This window comes from Microtus oregoni, unplaced genomic scaffold (genome assembly GCF_018167655.1).
Source record: "Microtus oregoni isolate MIOR12 unplaced genomic scaffold, Mior012 000062F_ref0000492, whole genome shotgun sequence".
Classification (NCBI taxonomy): Eukaryota; Metazoa; Chordata; class Mammalia; order Rodentia; family Cricetidae; genus Microtus; species Microtus oregoni.
Genome location: NW_024543872.1, coordinates 4,767,813 through 4,788,874, shown reverse-complemented (window position 1 = coordinate 4,788,874; position 21,062 = coordinate 4,767,813). Strand labels below are relative to the sequence as shown.

Genomic DNA, 21,062 nt, shown 5'->3' with positions numbered 1-21,062 from the left:
AGGGTGGACCTGATCATCCTAGGCCCAGCCCTGTGGCCACAGAGAGTGCCCCACCCCTGCTGGGCTTGGTTCATCTCCCAGCACACTCACACAGTAGGTAAGTGACCAGTTCTCTGGTCCTTCTTTCCGGATTCTGGGGGTGTCCAGGGAGTAGGGTGGGTTCGGGGTCTGCAGCACCTCCTGCTGTTGGAGGTCTCTGACCTCCCTCTTCCTTCGTTTCTGTATCCTGACTCCGGTTCAGCCAAATGTCCCCTCTGCTCAGTTTGTGCCCTTCCTGTTTCTGAAGTATTGCGTTTTGTTCATGTTTTCTTTGTTGCTGGGGATTGAACCCTGTACCCAGGCAAGGAGACCACCCAGAGCTACGACCCTAGCTCTTCCTGCTGTCTCCCTGGCTGGGAAAAACTCCTTCCCTTTCCACTCTCACTCAGAAAAGCTTCCCGCTGCCCTGTCATACCATCTCTGTCTCTTAGCCTCAGCCGTGTGTGTCTCCCTTACTCCCCTTCTCAGGTCCAGCTGCCATTCCTTCTATCTCCCCAGTGACCTGCCAGCTCCACTGCCTATTAGAGGAAACCCACACAACACACACACACACACACACACACAACCAACCAAGCACTATTATTTCCCTCTCTGTCTTTCAAATCATTGGTTCAAAGTGTTTTTTAAGTGTGAGGATTTGGGAGGGCATTCCCAAATCCCAGGCCTTGCCTGGCCCAGACCCAGGCCCATCCTTGTCTGGAGAATAGTAGGTGACTCCAAGAAAGCTTCTCAACCCCAATCAACTGAGGCCTGGGTGCTGAGGGAACATCCCCAAAGTGACATGCAGCCCCTCGGCTCAGGCCAGGACTGAGGCCAGGCTTGCTCTCAGATCCCTGAGCCTGAGGACTTCAGATTAGTAACTGCGCAGAGTGGGATGGGACAGGCAGGCGGGTTTGGGTGCCACCTCCAGGGAGGGCAACGTCCATCCTGAGAGTCCAGTCAACTCCTACTCCCCACCCTCTCTAGAGTGCCTGGCTCTGCCCTCAGGCACCCTTGAGCTTTCCAGGCTGGGCGGGGACACCTGGATTTCTCTGGCCCCCTGAGAAGGGCCAGCTTGGAAGAATTTCCCAAAGCCTATTAGAGCAACGGCTGCCTCCTGCCTGCCTCCTCAGGCTGGGCAGGGCTGAGGGCTGAGGCGGGTGGAGGGAGCAAGGGAGGGCAGGAGGGGGAGAGGAGGAAGGAGAAAAGTTGGCAGGCAGACAGCAGAGCCCTGTCTGCATCCATCGCAGAGAGGAGGCCCGTGTGGTGTGGGGCGGGACAGGAGCAAGGAGAGGCCCTTCCTCCCTTTGTGCTCCCCCCGCCACCCAGCCCTATAAATAGGCCCAGCCCAGGCTGTGGCTCAGCTCTTGGAGGGAGTCGAGCACCAGGCATCCAGCAGTTAAGTCGTACCCCTGCCAGCATGGCCAGTGAATTCAAGAAGAAGATCTTCTGGAGGGCTGTGGTGGCCGAGTTCCTGGCCATGACCCTCTTCGTCTTCATCAGCATCGGCTCTGCCCTAGGCTTCAATTACCCACTGGAGAGGAACCAGACACTGGTCCAGGACAACGTGAAGGTGTCTCTGGCTTTTGGTCTGAGCATTGCCACTCTGGCCCAAAGTGTGGGTCACATCAGTGGTGCTCACCTCAACCCAGCTGTCACACTGGGGCTCCTGCTCAGTTGTCAGATCAGCATCCTCCGGGCTGTCATGTACATGATTGCCCAGTGTGTGGGGGCCATCGTCGCCACTGCCATCCTCTCGGGCATCACCTCCTCCCTACCTGAGAACTCCCTTGGCCGCAATGAGGTGAGTGGGGTGTTTCAGGCTTGGGAGAGCTAGGTAGGAGGACACAGAGAGGGCATTGGCTCCATTTGCCTTGTGCACAATGGGGACACTGAGGAACAGAGAGGATGATGAGGGTCGCTGGGGTCATGCCGAGTGCTGGGGCTGGAACCCAGTATGCTGCAGGGTTTGTTTGCTGCCAGGTGCTGTGGGCATGGGTGAGCTAGTCACTAACGGTTGTGCCAAAGTCCCCTGCAGAGTATCTACTGCCAGGAATGAACTGAGGGGGCAGCTAGCTGTGTGCCAGCATTTCTCCACCCCTCCACTAAAGTTTCTTGGCCCTCCTCTGTTCTACCTGAGAAGCCACTTACCTCCTTGGCAGTCCTGTGCCCTAGGCAACCTCTACCTACTGTCCCAAGTCCACTTTCTCCAGATACATATCATGTTTAAACCCACTTTTGCAAGTATCTGAGCATGAGCCCCTTATGAAGTTGCCTGGGCTTCTAGGTCCACACTCAGTTCCCCAAGTCAGCTTTCCCAGAAGGTCAGGAGACAGCTCTCTTTCATTCCTCTGTCCCCAATAATCAGACAAACTTGAGGAGTTGTCGGGAGAGTTTTCTAGATAACAGTTCAGGAGAAGGGCTCAGCTCTTCAGTCCTTGGCCACTGAATGGTGTGCCATGCCCGCTTGTTGTGTGTGGAGGTGGGAGTGGAGCTGTGCACGTGTATACACGGGTCCTGAACTTGTGTAAGCTACTTTCAAGTTGATGGTGCATTTGCGAGTGTGTAACCACTTGTGCCCATCGTTCCTGACTTGGATGATAAGCAGATGCTGACAACTGCGTGGCAGCTGTTCAAAATAACTGCTAAGTGGCTGGCCCTGATGGTGGCTGCCTGGCCACAGACCTTTCCCATCTTCTTAGCTCAGTGCCTATGCCGAGTGCACTTGGGTTTAATGGGGACCAGTTTAGTAGGAGTGTCTGAGTAAGGGTGGCGGATGTCTCAGGCGGGAATAGGCTGGAATCCCTCACCAGAGACAGAGACTAAAGGCAGAGTAGAGGAACCAGCCCCAGAGAAACGAAGCTGGCTGGACCTCGGCAGGGCAGGTGCATGGGGACAGGGGCAAGGAAGTGGTCTGGGGGCTCCTGTCAGTTGGATGGTTATGGATGAGTAGACTCCTCTCATTTCCCAGCCGAAGTTCAAGTGCAGGAGATGCAGACAGGGAGGGAGGTGAAAGTCTGGTGCAGAGGGCAGCTGATGTGGCCCCGCTGCAGGGATGAGCACGTCTGTGTCACAGTGACACCTCAGGATCATGCTTTTAAGTCAACCTCTGCTCAACTGGAGATTGAAGATTAGCCCTGTGGCTGGAGTTTAGACTTTAGTTGGAGAAAACTTGGCTACAGTAGGCGCAGGGAGCAGAATTAGATAGACTGTGTCCCTCTAGACTCCAGTCTCTCCAATAGGAGCAGGACTAGGTGCCTTGCTGAATTCCTCTGAGAAGGCTCAAGTTCCCACTGAGCTGGGGGCTGGGGGGACAGAGGCAATGAAGGGCCCCTGTGGGAAACAGGTGGTGGAGACTCCTAACTCTTGTCCCTTCCAAGTCAAGTGACAGGCAAGACCTCTGCCCTTGCTGGCAAAGGCTTTGCATTCTCTAATATGTCATCCAAGGCAGAGGCAGAATGTGATTGCTTCAGAGGCACCTGAATCTGGCTACACCCCACTTCAGTTTCTGCAGCCCCCTCCATTTTCCAGAGTTACCCCAGTATTTGTGTCAGGCAGGATACAACTGAAGGAGAAGGAGGGCCAGGCTTGTGTGGGGACAGCTTGGGGACAGGCACCCTAGCCCGAAGTCCTGTTTGCTGTTAACCACTGAGTCTTCTTGGAGCCGAGTATCCTGAGGTTTGAGATGGGGGCTAGGTTCTGGTGACATTTCTGCAACCCACATACTACCAACTTATATTGTTGGCTGGAGCTAATTACCTACCTGAGAAGGGCGTGGCTAAGAGGACCTCCCCAGTGGCAGTGAAATATGAGGGGACCAATATGTGGTGGGACTCTTACTAGCCACCCAAACCATGGACTTTTGGCATACAGTCTGTCCCCCAGCCAAATAGCTCTTCTCAGGCACTAGCTCCTGGACCTGGCGGGACTGAGGGTGGTCTCAATGCCTTAGAGGGACAAGCAGACAATGGAACAGGTGGCAATCCCTTCCTCTGCATTCCAGGGGAAGGCTCTCACTGCTCCTCTGCTCTTACTCCCACCCCGCTGCCAAAACCTGGGTGGGGTGAGTTGTTGGCATGGAGATTTTCAAAGAAAATAGAGAGAAAAGTGGCAGGAAGTGGTTGGGTGAGTCAGGGGGTGTCCCCAGGGGACATGGTGGGGACAACTCTCTCCTGACTAAGTCAGGAAACGCCCAAGAGAGAGACCACGGACCTCCTATAATCCCATTGGTGCCTTCTGGGTTAAAGACCTGAAGCCTAATTTTCACTCTTGGTTGGAGGCTCTGAGGTTCCCTGCCCAGGGTCAGCCACCTGCACCTTGTGTTGCTCCATGCAATTGATGAGACTGAGATGTCCCTGATTCCCACCTATGAACCATGAACAGGATATAAAAGGGTGTGGCTATCTTTGGAAAGTAGAGGATGCTGGGGCCTTAGAGTCCTGGCATTCTGGCTGTTTTCATTCTTACCCCTCTCTGGCCCTCGTCCTGCAGAAATGACTGGGGCTGTTGGGTGCTGAGGGTAAAGTTGGGTCAGCCAGGCTCCCCACACTGGGCAGCTCATGGGCTTGGAGCCAGATAAGCAGCACAGCTGCCCGAGATACTGCGCAGGAGGCAGGTGAGATAAGAAGTGTCAGGGCGGGCCAGGGAACTTTTGAACTGGAAGGATGGGAGGGCCAGGAGAACTGTAGGGAGGTGATCTTGTAAGAACCCACGTGCGGACTGAGAAGGGGCTGCTGGGCAGAGCTCAAGCAAAGGGCAAGGGAGGCCATGATCTAGAGGTGGTCACTGAGTTTGGGCAGGCTGGGATCATGATGGGAGGCTGGACCCCAGAAGCGGTAGGAGCTGGTATCTAAGTACGTCTGGAGAGGACTGTGTTCCCCAAGCCTCTCCGTCTCGCCACCTGGGGATACAGGCAGAGGGCACAACTAGTCTCTTCAGGGCCATTCTTAGTCCTATTCATTTGGGTCCAAGGACCCAAAGGCTTGGAAACGCTTCCACCTGCTCTGCCAGATGGTATAGCTCTTGGTTTTAAGTTCTCACTCTTCTAGTTTCTTAGGGGTTAGCTTCCTCAGAAAATGAGGAGAGAGGGCCTTTCCTACCAATAGGCCTCCCCAGGTTGAGCCCCCCCCCCCCACTGCCTCCCCCGGGACTTAGGAGTGAACTATGCTAAGTAGATGTGAGTTTCCAATGCCTTGGGCCAGTCCAGCGTGGCCAGGGACAGAGCTGGAGACGGGGTGTATAGCAAAGCTGGGACCTGTAATTACTGTTTCCAGCCAGAACCTAGGAGCGAGGGGGCAAGGGAAGAGTGTGGAGAGGTGGAGCCTTTGTGGCAGGGTAGACATTCCTTCTCGCAAAAATGCCGAGGCCGGGTCCTCCAACAGCATCTGCTGAGCAGCGCAGCTAGTGTGGACCACTTGTCCCAAATCAGGGTCTGCCTGGAACACGTATCTGAAAGAGTGTACTCCATGAAGGTCTATGCAGGTGGAGTCTGAGAAAAACTGCTCCCACCCCAGGTCACCCCACCCCACCACACCTCAGCCCTTCTGCCCCGGTGCTCCCCTCTCTAGCCTGAGCAGCTCCTAGCAGTTCATCTGGAAGCCCCTTCACAGTTTATTCTCTCTCTCTAGGGCGCCACTCAGGGTGTCCTCACCTGCAACCCATCAAGCCTTTCCAGGCAGATCGCAATACCCCCCCCCACCCCACCCTGCTGTGTGTCTGGGAAGCCATTCATGGTGGCAGAACAACCTTAAATTCTTGATCACAGTGGTTCCCTAGGAACTCAGGTCCTGGTCACTCCTGTTCCCACCATTTAGAAGCAGCTTAGAACTCGGAATGGTTGAAACTTGAGCCTCTTACTTGCAGATCTGAGCGGGAACATGTCCTTGAGGTTCCATGGTGACCAGGGACTCCTCTGTCTGGACCTTTTCCTGGAGACTAGAGAGGTCTCTCTGCCACAGTAGGATGGTACCTGGCAGAATGAGCAGGAAGTTATCCATACTCATGTTCCTCAGCATCCTTGAGACTGAGACTAAAGCCCACAGACCAAAGACAATGGGCAGGCATGATTAGCCCTTCAGGGATCTGAAAGCTCAGTCAAGCCTTTCCAGAGGGGAGATTCTGCTCTGTATAAAGAAGATTTTGTTGTTTGTTTGGTTTAAACTCAGGAAGCAGTTTCCTCTAAACAGATGAGCTCCTGTCTCTAGAAATATGTAGGTTGGACCCATCTGACAAGGCAGCTACTCCAGCAGAGCCTGGCTGTGTGGAGGTACAGTGGAGATGGGCAAGAGTGTTTGTGACACAGGCCTTGTGCCACACCGAGAATGGAGACTTGTACTTAGGTCTCTAGACGCTGGCTAGAGAGACACTACCTGATTTCAGGCAAGAAGAAATCTGAAGACCACCTGGGGCTGGAGTCTAGGCCAATGTCCCCATTCTACAGTTGGGAAAACTGAGACCCAACGAAGGTGTGGATCCTTGTCAAGGTCATACGGTGGGTAATGTCAGGGTAGGACCGTGTTTTAAATCTGCCTCCCCACCCTCCAAAGTGCACATATACTGCACAATCATGTACACAGCCATGCACATACATGACATGGGGCACAGAGCATGGGCTCGACACTGCCTGGATCTGGGGGCCCAGGCAGGGAAGGCTCCTCTCAGGAGCCCCTTCCTCTCCCTGGCCTGTGGTAAGGAAAAGGAAAAGAGGAAGTTGGAAACCATTGCTTTGTGTATTGTTTCTTGTCAGAAAGACAAAATGGTTCTGGGCGCAAATAAAAGGCCTTTGAGGCCAGCTGCTTTCTTACTCGAGGGGTCGCTCCCTCGGCCACTTCCCCCCCTTCTCCAGCTCGTAGTGGCACCACCCCTGTGGGTGTGAAGCCCGAGGAGGGACACAGTGACGCACTCAGAAACGCCAGCAGACACACCAGTGCAAACACACAGCAAACATCTGGGACTTCGTGCCGTGCAGAGCTCCCTGCTCCGCAGAGCATGCCCAACGTGGTGTCTTGAGTCACAGCGAATGTCAGGCTCCGCTTAGGAGTACTTGGCCAGGACCCTATTGGCTTGTTTAAATTTCCCTCAGAAACTTCAAAAGACTGACAAGCCTCTAATCCCAAGGCGAGGGTTTTCCCTCCTTTTCTTTAATCAAGTACAGCTAGTTAAGTGTCTGGATTCTCGCCTGTGTATGTTATTAGGCTTTCGGACCGCCTCATTCTATCATTTCCTAAGGGGAGGGTTGCTGAAAAACATTCACTTTGGGACTAGCTTGATCCAATTCTTGTAACTTTCCATTTTTAAATAATTTACTTTTTAGTCTAAGCAATTTCTTCTTTCTGCCTATAGGTCTAAAAATTTTTATAGTTCTTAGAGCATTTAATTATTCTGTAACAAACCTGTTAAGGTCTAATAAAAGAGAAGGAACGAAAAGCACAAATGCCACTTGCAGACACAGCTGACGGTGGTCCACAAACCCATGCAGCTGTACCCTGAGACAGGCACACATGTAAGTTCTGGCTGTAGGGTGACAAGGTGGGGCCCACTGTTCCCTGGCGGACCAGTGCCAAGTACTGGAAACAGTGGGGGTGGGCAGACAGCCCTGTCTCTTAAGTCGTTCCTTGAGAGCAGAGCCTCAGCCAGGCCCAGCTCTGGACTCTGCAGCTCCCCAAGGGTGGGGCACAGGGGCAATCAGGGCCCTGTGCCTAGGACTTAGTGAGTTTTCCCGGTAGGCTGCCTACAAGTGGCAGGGAGGGTTCAGGTAGCATGTCATGGAAAGGGCGATCCTGGCCTGGGACACACACACCTCCTGCCAGCAACCCATTCCAAGTTGGGAACAGCCCGGTCCCTTGGTAGCCAGCGGCCTGGTGCCCTGGTAACCAGCACATTAGCCTGTGAGCCTGGGGAGAGGGTCCTGGCCTTACTGCCTCCTCCTTGAGCATAGGTGCTCCTGTCCTTCCATATGTGAGTCTCAAAGGTCACTGGTCGGCCGATCCTCTCCCAGCTAAACAGCAAAAGCATGGGCCCTTCTCTCTAAGAGCTTTGTTGAAATCAGCTGCCACACAGAGGTTGGAAGTTCTGGAAAATGTGCACTTTCAACCCATTTTGTACTGCACAACGAGCTTCCCCGTGGAGGTTTGCAGAGACCCACTCAGGCTCCCAGGTTAGGAGGGACAAACACCCAGCTGGGTGGCAGGTGGATTCCTCTTCTCCGTGATGCTCAGCTACTCAGGTGATTCCATGAGGGTGTGGCAGATGGGAGCAGAACGAAGCCAACTCCCATAGAAGGCTCAGAGTTGGTGTGTCTGAACGGTGGCTTAAGCCGTGAGCTTGCCTGGGTCCAATAGGGAGCTTTCAGATGCTTCCCAAGAGCTGCGTGGCCTGGTCCGCCACTCAGAAAACTCAGTGCTGCAGTTGCAATGTTAACCAGTGAAAATCCAGGCAAAACTCTGCACGCATGTGCTGACCTGGATCCTTGCCAGTGACAAACGGCAGCAACCGGGGTTGGCACTATTAAAGCGGTTGTTTGAAAGATAATGGACTGTATGTGATCGCTACGGTTTGACGTTTCTAACCTTCTCTTTCCTGGACGTGGAGTTTCTGCAGACCTTTATCGTTTCTGACCCTCTTACGTTTTCTCAGATGTAAGTTGAAGTGCATTAGGCAGTGGAGAACAGTTGTGATTAGCAGCTGAGACGGGAGGTGGGTGGGGGAGCTGGTGACTGCTGGGAATGGTGGTAGATGTGGGCTTTGGAAGGGAAAGGCTGCCAGTATTATTGTGGCTTTTGGCAGACAAGAGTAGGTACCTTCTGGAGTTCCCAGGCCTCCTGAAGACTCAGACCTCTGGGCCTGGAGCCGCCCGCTCTGCTTTGTGTAGACAGTGGTACCTGGGGTATGGCCTGGGATCGGCCGTGGTTAAGAAGCAGGAGAAAAGATGGACTGGCTCTGGCTACATCTGTGAGAAGGGCAGGGTGGTGGTTGGATCTGAGCAGGAGACTTAGGGACAGCTCCATTAATTGGTGAGGAAGTGCTCATCTCAGGACTTCTGCCAGCTAGCAATTAGGCCATCCCCAGAGAGAAGAGATGGAGAGAGAGAAGCCATGAATTTAAATGAGGGTCACAGCCTTCCAGACTGTGAAGTGGAATTAGCCATCCTGGGCTTCTAGTCCTTCCTCCATCAAGCCTTCCCAGCCTTAGGTATGCTCTGCCAGACAGCCGAGCTATCCCTCACCCATCTCTACCTCCCGATAGTTCTTGCTTCTGCCACCTTCACCAAATGCCTGAGACAGACCCGGGACCCTTGAGTCTTCTGGAGGCTCTAGAGTCTAGACAGAGCTGAGACCTTGAACCCATTTTGCAGATGGAGAAGCTAAGGCCCAGAGAGAACCAGGTTTGTGGTGCCAACAAGCAGAAGAGTAAGAACCTGAGCACTGGGTTCTGCCTCGATTGCCTGACTTAACAGTGAGGTGATAAACAGGCATTGCCCCAGAAGGCTCACAGGGCTTTGGGGGGGGCACACATAGCTTTGGGGTTGGTCAGGAAAGGCCCAAAGCTGGGGCTTCAAGGCAGCCCAGGGGATGTGAGTCATTCTCTGGGAGCCAGCACTGCAGACAAAGGCGGGAAGAGAATTGTTCTTGTGAGAGGGCCTCAGGGCCGAACTGGGAAAACCCCTCAAGAAGTGGAGGTGTGCCTCCCACCTATACCCCATAGAATGCCTGGTGGCCTTGGAGATACCACCACTCAGTTGGGAAACTGGAAGTGAGCCTTTCGTGTGAGCTTGCTGGGGCCCAGCCATGCCTCCTGGGAGGCAGACTGAAGGCAGAACATGCCGGTGTGTTCACCAACGTGGCCCAGCTCCCCTGTGGGTCTTCTCACTGCAGCTGCAGAGATGGTAGGGCTCCAGTGACTTCGTGGCCGTTCTCGTTCCCTTCTTTTTCCATGAGTCATGTTTCCAAAAGTGGTGTAGGCACAGGGGCAGCCAGACTACGGTGGTGGGGCCCGTGGAGCCAAAGAGAGGGGAAGGCAGGGCGGGGACCAGGAGAGAAAAGAGGGAAGAGAGGAGATGCAGGGGGGCAAAGGGAGTGGAGATAGGAAAGGCTTTGGACTTGAAAGGGTGAAACGACATCCACTTGGCTCCTCCTGTCTATGCTTCTCTTCTCCTGTGGATGTCCCTGACCACCTCTTGTGTCTGAGAAGCACCTCTCACCTATATGAGCACTCCATGTAGCCAACAAGGAGGCCCTGCTTCACCCTGGGCCTCCGAGCAGAGGGATGCAGGGTCTAGACAGGACAAGGGATCAAGCTAGAGGATCAACAGGTGTCGAAGGGGATGAGGACTGATCTTCGTTAACTGCTGTGTATGTCTGGCCCCTCTGGGTACACACAGTGAGAAACTGAGTGAAAAGCTAGGAAGGGGTTGAAGGTTGTCTGTTGGTGCCCGGACCTAGTGCTCTGGGGTTCTCATTACAATCGCCCCCCTACCCCACTCACTGGGCCTTCTTGCTTCTCTCCTTTGCAGCTGGCTCGAGGTGTGAACTCTGGCCAGGGTCTGGGCATTGAGATCATTGGCACTCTGCAGCTGGTGCTGTGTGTGCTGGCCACCACTGACCGGAGGCGCCGTGACTTAGGTGGCTCAGCTCCTCTTGCCATTGGCTTCTCTGTGGCCCTGGGACACCTGCTGGCGGTGAGTAGGGGAATTCCTAAGTGAAAGCCACGGTAGGGATCAGGGTCAAAGCAGCTGGTGAGAAGGGCTAGTGTGGTATTTGTGGTACCCTGGATGGAACTTCCACCATGGGTAGGGGATGACAGAGCTGCTTTGGGTGCCAGGAAAAGGACCCAAGGACTTCTAATCATGCCCCTTACTCAACTGGGGTTGATTGTCCCCTTCTCTGCACTCTCTCCCTGGTCTCCTTGCCACTTTCTTTACATTCCTGTTCTTTATATGCCCCCTTCCAGATCGACTACACCGGCTGTGGTATCAACCCTGCCCGATCATTTGGCTCTGCTGTGCTCACCCGCAACTTCTCAAACCACTGGGTAAGTGACCCTGGGGCAGCCAGGCACATGGTGGAAGCAAACTCTACCCCCACCCTTGAGGCCTATCTTCCTTTCACAAAGATTTTGGGAGATACGTAGGGCAAAGGAAATCAAGAAATCAAATCCTGAGATGAAGAAGGGTGTTTGCATCCTGATAAGATTTCTGTTTAGGCTCCACTCTGGTAGCTCAAGCCTACAGCCCTGGCCAGTGCTCTTCCCCCATTGTCCTAACAATATGTTGGAGAGTGGGCTTGGAATCTTGGCTCTGCCACCTGTGCTTTTAGCAACCTCAGGAAGGCTTTGTGCCTTGGTTTCCCAGGCTATGAATGAAGTGGGCTTAGGAGAGTTGGCTCTCCCAGGCTTTTTAGGATCAGGAGAGGACCCATGTCTGCAAACAGAGCTCTGAGCAGAGGAGACATTGCGTAGGTTTTAGCTCTAATTACCGTTGGTCTGTGTGCTCCTGGCCACCCTTCTATTACACTAGCCCATCGCTGGGAACTTTCCAAGGCTGGGGGAAGGGAGTAGTAGCCATCTTAAGAAGTGAGGTGCTACAGAGATACCAACAGCTGGGTACAGAGGCCAGGATGTATCTCTACTACATACCCTGGTCTGGACCCACTCTGGGGAACCCAGGAATCAGAAAGTAAGAGTCTGGTCTATCTGCTTCTGACTCAAGACCGATTTGGCGAGATCCCCAAGGGGAGAAGGGATGATGAGGCCAGCTGTCCCCTAAACTCTCATGCTTCTTTCCTAGATTTTCTGGGTGGGGCCATTCATCGGGGGTGCCCTGGCAGTGCTGATCTATGACTTCATCCTGGCCCCTCGCAGCAGCGACCTCACAGACCGCATGAAGGTGTGGACCAGTGGCCAGGTGGAGGACTATGACCTGGATGCTGATGACATCAACTCTAGGGTGGAGATGAAGCCCAAATAGAGGAGGCTTGGCCTAGGCATCCATATGGGGGTGGGGCAGGGATGGGTGGAGGGAGGGGAGGGCTTAAATCCTATTGTAGACACTCTGACAGGCTGACCAAAGTCACTCCCCGAGACCTGCCTGACCTGAGTGGTCCTGCCTCGTCTGGGGCAGCAATATCAATGTCTTTCTTTCTATTTCCTGGTCTCAGAGCTTCCTGGGGACCAAGATTTATCAACTCAGCACCTCATTCCATTGACACCATGGAGGAGTGAAAGGGAGGGACCCGCTTGCTAGGTGTCCCCTCAGAGTGTGCTAGAAAGTCCCCCTCATCCCAAAGTTGCCCAGCAAGTCACCCACCTTAGGTGCCTGGAATCCTGCCATTGTTGCTTTGTGCCTTTGACCTTGGCCTTCTTTGAGTAGGCATCTTGTCCCCAAACTTGGAGGGAGAGGAGGTCCCCTAAAACTTTTACCTTTGGTCTATCTTACCTTTAGGGCCCTTCCTCTTAGACTCACTATAGGACCTTGAAATTGTCCCTGTGTGCTGGGGCTTCAGTGACCACATCTGTCAAGTGGCAAGGAAGGAACCGCTATGGGGACCCATAAGAGGGGACATACCACAGGTTCTAGAAGGAACAGTCTAGACAGCATGCTCTGTCTACCTGGCCTGAGCTCTTTCCCAACATCCACAGCTCATGAGCACATGTGGATGAGCTATGAAGCAGAGATGTGGTTTGGGGTGCTGGAAATGCCTGTCACCCAAAGAGGCCTTCTTTAGGTCGGTCTGCGGTAGCAGAATGAAGGACATTTTGTGGTGGAGGAAGAGCTCCCGCTCAATTATCGAGCTCTAGTTGGTCTGCCCATCTAGTATGGCCCTAACCGGATAGTTTTTTTCAGTCCTCCAGGCCCCCATGCAGTGTAGATTCAGGGGATGTGTTTATTAAAGAGCGTTGAGCTAAGTATCACCGTCTAAGGACGGAAGCAGCTGGACATGGAGAAATCCTGGGACAGACACCCACACTGGGCATGCAGGGCCTTGGGTGCCCTAGCTCACACCATAATCAAGGAGGTCACTCCCGCCCTGGTTGATGAGCTCCTGGCTGTCTGTGTTCTGGACAACCTCAACAGGCTCACTATGGGACCCTAGGCACAGTCTTCTTTCTTTATGGACCTGATGAGGCATCTTCTGCTGCAGCCCAAGGACAGGTCAGAGCACAGGCAGCCCAGGGGCTGACATCCTAAATTCAGCTCTTTAGGCTAGTCCATCCAATCCCATCAGGCCAGAGTGGCTCCACCACTGTGCCCTTAACCTTGTTGTGAACATAAACAGATAGGCACATTCTTCAGGTGCTTAGGAACAGCAGGACAGTCAGAAGGCCTATGGTTACAGCCTCATCTCCACTCCCTAGCAGGCACCATAGCCCACTTAACAGATAAAGACACTGAGAACCCATGTGCCCAACTAGATCATATTGGGTCAATCTTAACAGCCAAGGTCATGTTTGGCCGCTCCCTGGTCAACGACGTGGACTCCTCTCACCTCCAGCTTCTCAGTTTCTGCCTGGGTAATGGCTAAGGGTCATGGGTGGTGATGAGAGACTATGTTAGAGGGGGCGGGGTGGACCCATCCCACCTGGTTCTGGCTACAATGATCAAGGACCCCACATCTGTCTGCTCTGTGTATGTTTCTTTGCAATTGAAATTTTATCTTATGGTAAGAAAATAAAGGACAATGACTTGTAAGGTCATCCAGCCTTCCTGTGTTTTTTTTTTTTTTTTTTTTTTTTTTTTTTGCTTTGTTGTTATTGCATCCCCCCCAAAAGATGCAATCCCCATCCTGGTCTGTGAGGGGATTTGTCTCACTGTTATGCCACCCAGTCTGGGAAGATGACAGACGCCCTTGTGTCCTAAGAGAATGCGTAGAGCTACAGGACAGGCCCGAGGGGTCACAGGGTCTTGCCCTTAGCAGGAAGACTACTGAGAATGTGGCGATCTTGGGACAACTACGGAGAAGTGAAGGACAAATTGGAGCCACTTTAAACGGAGTTACAGGAGACATTCTGGGTTCTGGAGGATGGAAGGGTTAGGGAAAGTAGGGTTGAGGTTGTATTCTCGTTACCCCTCTGATCTCAAGACAGAGTCTGCAGGACCAGACTCTGCCACGCCTCTACCACCCCTCAGCTCATCCTGGAAGCCCCACTTATAATTGTGTCTTAGAAGCCCCAGGGGAGTTTTTGGGGTTGACTCATCAGAGAAAATGACCCCTGTGCTATGCTATACTGAGATCTGAATGCAAGTTCCTGACACTGACCCCACCTGTGACACATAAAACACTTCAGGGGAACTAGGAGCCTAGCCACTGGGACCAGGCAACGGGCAAGTCGGCTCCTTCCACAAGCTTGCTGTGGGAGGAAAGAACCCTCATCTTTAAGGAATGGTTTCCAGACCACAAGCACACCTATCACTAGGAGTGTAGGCTGAGAAGGGCTCAGTATTCCATCATGTTTCCTAAAGACACAGTGATGACATAAGAGGTCACACTGAGAGGGCTTAGTGTCATTGGAATGGTGTCTCTTACTGCAGTCTGTGTGCAGCCTGGGGCTGCCTCAACCCATCCAAACTTCCCTGGCTTCTTTCTGGTGAGGTTATGTGCTGCCCTTATGAGGGAGTGATTTCTAGGCCACAGGGACATTGTAGAGGCTAGCCCAAAACCTCACAGCCTCACCTGTGAGGGGATTCCAAAGTGTTACCTCACAGTCCCTCCTAGCCTGCCTTCTTGTTCCATCTCCTAGATCACAGGTCCCCTCAGTCTCCAACCACTGCGGCCCCCAGCTACTCCAGTGCCCAGCCTCTACTCGATTCCACAGTACAGCCTTTCTTGTATGGCTTCTAGAAGTTGTAATTTCTAGAGTCCTAGAGCGTAGATAGGTCCTGGAGAAGAGGCCAAACTGGGTCTTCTGGAGTACCTACAGAGTAGAGTTTTAGGAACCTTGCTGTGACTTACTATTTAGAAGACAGAGCTATCTGCGTTTGCAGAGATTGCTCAGGCTCCTGAAATCTTTCTCTCAGGGCTACACAACAGGATGGTGGTGGGATTGAGATTTGAACCTGCTCTGCCTGGCTTCAACAATTGGCTGTCTCCATCACGTGATGCTGACCTATCTATTTTGTTGTGATGCTTAGCAGAGTTAGGCTCTGGGCTCGCAGAGAACCAGGCTGAGCTGCAATTGCATCAACTCCTACAAGGTAATGGGGAGGCAGAAGGGAGAAGGGCTGGCCTTGGGGCCCCTGATGCTCTGAGAAGCCTGCTCCTTCTAAACAGACTCATGTGGTGATGGCTAAAGGCAGCACCAGGCTGATGCTACATCCATGAAACTGTACTTATTCCTGGCTGAAAGGGGATAAAATAGCATATATGAACAGGGGAGGCCAATGTTGCACCATGAGGGATGATAATGCACCAAGCCAGGTATTCGATACCCAATAGGCTTGGCTATAATAGTTTTGGGGCCAGGCTGTCCCGGACTCTTCCTCTAGCCTATGGGATTAGTGCTCTAGGTATCCGTCTCCCTGGGGTCAACAAACATTGTTCCGCTCATGTTCTACTTAGCTCTGCGCAGAGAAGCGGTTTGGGGAAGCACTGGGATTGGACGGGACTTCTTGAGTAAGCAGAGGTCCTTGTCTGTTTTGTTCATCAGATTTTAACACAGGCAGCATATTTCCTGAAAGCCTCAGGACTCAACCTTTGTCCCTAGGCTCCTGAATAGTCAGGCGACTAGCACGTGAGGTGCCTTGGTGGGGGGCATCTGTCACCAGCCTCTAGATTGTGACCTTGTGGAGACTAGATTATAGGTCAGCCACCCCTATCAAAACTATCCAGTGTTAATCTGAGGTTGATTCAGCCAGCACGAAAGGTCATGCCTCTGCACCTGGCCTACAAGGAAGTAGGATGTGTTCTAGCAGTCACTGAATCCTAGAGTATTTGTCTTTCCATTAAACGCACAAGAGCAAAATGCTGAAATACTACAATTGTCACACCCCATTGAAGGTCTCTGATCAGGCCTGATACAGAGCAGAAGCTCTTCCAAACCAGGGAGCCGGGAGCTGTGTTCAGAGTCCTGCCAGCTTGAGGTTGAACTAGTGCTAAGAGAATCCTCTGTCATTTCTAAACATGTAGTCTGGAATCTTTACAGATCTGTGACCGTGTGTGTGTGTGTGTGTGTGTGTGTGTGTGTGTGTGTGTGTGTGTGAGAGAGAGAGAGAGAGAGAGGATGAGAAAGAGAGAGAGAGGTAAATGTGTGTGTGTGTGTGTGTGTGTGAGAGAGAGAGAGAGAGAGAGAGAGAGAGAGAGAGAGAGAGAGAGGGAGGGAGAGAGAGAGAGAGGGAGAGGGAGGGGGAGAGGGAGAGGTAAATGTGTGTGTGAAAGAGATGTGCATGTGTGTGTGTTGTGTTGTGTGTGAGAGAGAGAGGTGTAAATGTGTGTGTTTTTTCTCTCTCTGTGTGTGAGAAAAAAGTGTGAATGTGTGTGTGTTGTTCAGGTATGTGGGTGTAGGCATCCACAGCATTCTTGTGAAGGGCAGACGACCTTCAGATATCAGTATTTGCCTTTCTACCTTGTTTGAGGCAGGATCTCTTTGTGCCAGGCTAACTGTGACCCAGCTGGAGATGATTCTGCTCCTGCTTCCAACCTCCTCTAGGGGCATGCTGGGTATACAGACACTACTGCATTCATATCATAAAAGTTTTAAGTTGTTTTGTGTGTAGATTCTGAGGATCTGACCTCAAGTTATCATACTTCGTGTGGCAATGCTTTTATCCATACTCCACCATCTCCCCAGCTCCATGTTTCTTCTTTCAGTAGCTCAGATTCTCCACTAGAATCAGGGGGATTACGCTGTCTGGGTGCTGAAGAGGTCTGTAAAAGGATGGGCCTATGCAGGTACCCTTGGCTAGATCACCTGCTGGTTAATGTGATCTATTATACTGGCCTTGAACCCGGCACTGTTGCCTAAGAGCACAAAGCTCTGGTGGAAGGTGTGGTGGCTTAAGGCAGTCACTTGCCACTTGACCCTAAGGACCATAGTACCTTTGGGGAACTTGATAGATGTCTGGAGGGTTCCTTTACTTTGGGGTTTCCAGGCTGGTTCTCAGCATCCTTGGAACCAAAGTTGGAAGCCCAGCTGGAAAAGCACTGGCACCAGGCCCCCGCTCTCGGTGTGGCCAGGCCCCCGCCCTCCGTGTGGCCAAGCCATGTATATTAGGATTTTTCCATGGCTCCTGTAGAGCATACCTTCGCTGGTCAGAGGATTCTCAAGGAAGGGACAGTGATTAATGTTTTATAGACGAGCTGCTGGGCAGGATGCCTTGTTTTCTTTAGGTTTAGAATACAATGAAGACGATGATTGGAATTTGCTGCCCAGCAAAGGGGGCTGGGTGAGGCCATCCTTGGGAGGCCAAGGACCAAAGGTGCTGGTGTTTACCATTCTTAGTGCCAAAAGGGAAAGGAGGTGAAACCCTTGCTTTCAGGGCCATCTTTACCAGCCCCAGGGGACCATAAGTCCCCATCTGTGCTTTGGGACCAGTGTTCAGTGGGGCATTGACAGAAAGTCCAAGAAACTTGCCTGCCAGGCGATTCCCTTGCATGCTGATAAACCATTTTGGCTGTGTGTAGAGTTGGCGCCATTGTTCTTCCTGAAGTTCACTGATTGGTTACAGGGAGGGGGATTCCGCTGCTCTGCAGTTGTAGGGCAAATTGACGGCACTTGGTTTTGTTGATCTGGGGTGTTTGTTTATTTGTTTAGATAAAGTCTCCAGGTTGGTCTTGAAGTCTCTGTGTAGCTAAGGATGATTTTGAACTTCTTATCCTCCAGTTGCTACCTCCTAAGGTCGTTGTTACCAGGCCTGGTTTTTTTTTGGCAATGCTATGGGCAGAATCCAGGGCCTTAGGAATGTTAGGCAAGTATCCTACTAACTGAGCTACACTCCTAACCTTCATGTCTGTTTTTAAAATACTACAATTCATTCAGGTGGGAGAACACAGTAAAGGCTAAAGACCAGAGTATACGTGTACACGCACTTGTGCTGGTAAATGGGGACAACTTTCATTTGTCATACCATTTTAATTCATCCTTCTACGGACCGTTCCCTGTAGTCGACTGTCCTAAGGAAGGCCAGTTCAAGCCTTCAGAACTGCACAGATTCAGGTCTCGGGGGATTTGCAGCCTAGCCCAGGACAAGCAGAGGCCACAGAAATATCTTCTGTCAATAGCCACTCTTTCCATGGGTGCTGTTTGGTTTGCCTACCTCCATTCTGCTGTTTGAGTTTATGTAGCTCAGCTTGGGTCGCTGGGGGACTAGCACATGTTTTGAAAATAAGTGGCAAAGTAAGTGATAGACTTGTAATTTGTCTGCAGTTATGACATCATAGACAAGGGAAGAGAAGACTCTGTGAAGAAGTCTAATCCAAGGGGGGGGGCATAAAATCCCAAAGCATTGATTAAAGAGAGACACATCCTCTGAGGATTGGAGCCCACCATTGGTTGCACAGTCTTTGATGTTCTGGAAGGGTCCAATGTGTCCCGACACCTTACTAACATAAATCTCACTATTTTTTAAACTTATTGTTTGTAATGAAAATCAAATAGAAAACTAAAACCAAAGAAAGCAGTAAGATAATTCAGATTAAGTTTAAAATTGATGGGTGGCATCGAATCCTTTGAATTGTTAATCTCAAGTATCATTTTGGTGTGTGTGTGTGTGAGTGTGTCTGTGTGTGTGTGTGTGTGTGTGTGTGTGTGTGTGTGGTTTGTATTCAGTTCATTGCAGAGAGCTGCCAGGCCTCCATATGGGATGCCCATGCCCATGCTGAATCTGAATTGACTATGGAAATTGGCCCAAATACGCCATGCCCAACTCACACCTTTATGGTCACTTATCTGAACTCCAAGGATGCCTTTCTTTTACTTGAGTTTTGAACAACATGAGGGCAGCCACTGGGCAGGCCTCCCTCTGAGCAGAGGCATCAGTGTTAAGTTCATAACAAGCAAAGTAAGCCTCTGGGTGGCTTTCCAGGTCAGGTGACATCCATGTCCCTAGTCACCTTCTTTGTAGATGTATTGTCTGAATTGACCTCTTTCCTTCGTGGGTATCGTACAATGCCATTGTGCTCCCCTCCATGGAATAATTTTGTTTCACTGACAAATAGATACTAAATTCTAAATTTGCTAAGAATACTGGTAACCTGCGTCTTCATTCAGCATGCTTCCTCAGCTGCCAGTCTATGCCAAAGATGGTATGGCTTCGACAAAGCTAGTCCCGTGTCTCAAACCAGGATTGGGAGGCAGGTCCAACAGGTGATTTGGCACGAGCAGGAGCCTGGCATGCATCCAGGATGTGCTTTTCCTGCATCCTGCATGTTCACGGACTCTGGGGGACCTCAGTGATGGAGAGATGGATGGGCAGGAATTTCCAGGCTCCCCTTGCACCTGATCCTTTAGCTTCCTGCCTCTCTTTGCACCATCTTTTTTTCTATGATGCTGCAGACCCAAAGAAGCATCTCTGCTTCTCCTGTGGATTTCTAGGCCCTGAGATGGAATGACTGCTCAACCGTTCGTGAAGTTCCCGGAATCACTGATTCACCTGGACTGTGACCACGCCAGGGCACTGACCACGCAAGACAGACTCCAAGAATTGCACAGCTGCTAGTGACCTCCTGAGCTGGGAGGGGCAGCTCATCTGCCTCCAGGAATGTGGGACCCAGAGACACCAGATCGGAAACTCTCAGAGAGCCTGTGGCTTTGTTTCCAGAAGATTCTGAAAGCCCCTGCTCCCATTCCTTGCCATCCTTCTATGTGAATGGGAAGCCAATCTAGGTCTCCCTGGGCAAGATCTTTGGAAGAAAAGATATCCTAGAATGTTGGATCTGAAAGGAAATGAGCAGACTCTGGGGTTTCAGTCATGGGGGAGGGGTGTTCCATTTTATTCTGTCTGCCCACCCTGGAAGATGCAGGCCAATGCTTCATCCAGGAGCTGTTGTACCCACAACTTCCAGTCTACCTTGCTTCTACCTAGCTGTAGTACACTGAAAGCCTCTTTCCATCTCAGGTCCCCTGAGAAGCACTGAGAAGAAGGTCTGAAGCAGGTCATCCCAGGCTGTGCTTGGCAGAACCCCTCCGTATTCTGACCACAGAAATAAGACCCACTCTGGTCGTCTACCCTCACATGTCTCTCTGTCATTCCACATACCCTGCAACTTATTCAGGTAGAAACAGCACCTTGTCTCAACAGTTCCTGAGCCAATACTTTTGGAAGCTGCTAGAGGGTTATGGCCAAAGGCCTAGGCCTGCAGAGGCTATTTGTGAAGCCCTATTCTCCAGACCTTCTCCCTCACCTCTCCCTGACTGGAGACTAAGCTGTTTCTGAACAACAGAGAGAAGAAAGGAGTCTGGAGCTTTGGTTTTAAGGCTGTCCCCACAAAGCGGGGCCAGGAATGCTGTTTTCCCTGGTGCTAAGCGGAGGGACTAGGGTATGGGGAGATTAATGGGGAGCAGGGGCCATAGGAACTGTTGGGCAGGCTTGGGGTTCTCACTACCCATGCACTTCAGAATAAAATCTGGGCCTGGAGATTGGGGATCCCTGACCGAAGCCCCCTGAGCAGAGAGGGGAGGGCCTCCGTTGCTCCTACAGCATGTGGTATTGTGCTGTGACTTTATAAACACACTACCATGCCTGATGTTGAAAAATGAGCCGAGAGTGAGGGATTCCGTACTTAATACATCGGCCAAATCTGTATCAAGTTCTTCCTAGGTGTCAGCACTATTTTGGCCGCTGGGCATTAAACAAAAGGGGTAGCATTTACATTTTATGAAGAACAAACCAGAGGGGTTAGGTGATAAGCCCAGGTTGCTAGAAAAGGCAGACCAGGACACAGAGCCAGAGCTGGGGAGTTCTGAGATGGAACTGCTTCCACATCTGTGTACCGACTGGGCAGAAAGGCAGGACGGTGAAGTCGGAGGTGTCCAACTACCTGGCTGTTCAAGTCGAGGCAGCTCACTTTTCGTTTTGAGCCTCGTTTTCCTCCACTAACTTCAAGGCCCTTGGCCAA

General features: G+C 51.9%; 1 protein-coding gene across 1 annotated transcript; it reads left to right on the top strand.

The window, feature by feature from the left end:
* The first annotated feature begins 1,365 nt into the window (after window positions 1-1,365).
* Aqp1 (aquaporin 1 (Colton blood group)) lies at window positions 1,366-13,707 on the top strand. Its single transcript, XM_041640368.1, has 4 exons — window positions 1,366-1,822; window positions 10,529-10,693; window positions 10,966-11,046; window positions 11,801-13,707. The coding sequence occupies exons 1-4, from the start codon at window positions 1,439-1,441 to the stop codon at window positions 11,978-11,980; spliced, it is 810 nt and encodes a 269-aa protein (XP_041496302.1). The 5' UTR covers window positions 1,366-1,438; the 3' UTR covers window positions 11,981-13,707.
* The last annotated feature ends 7,355 nt before the right edge of the window (window positions 13,708-21,062 follow it).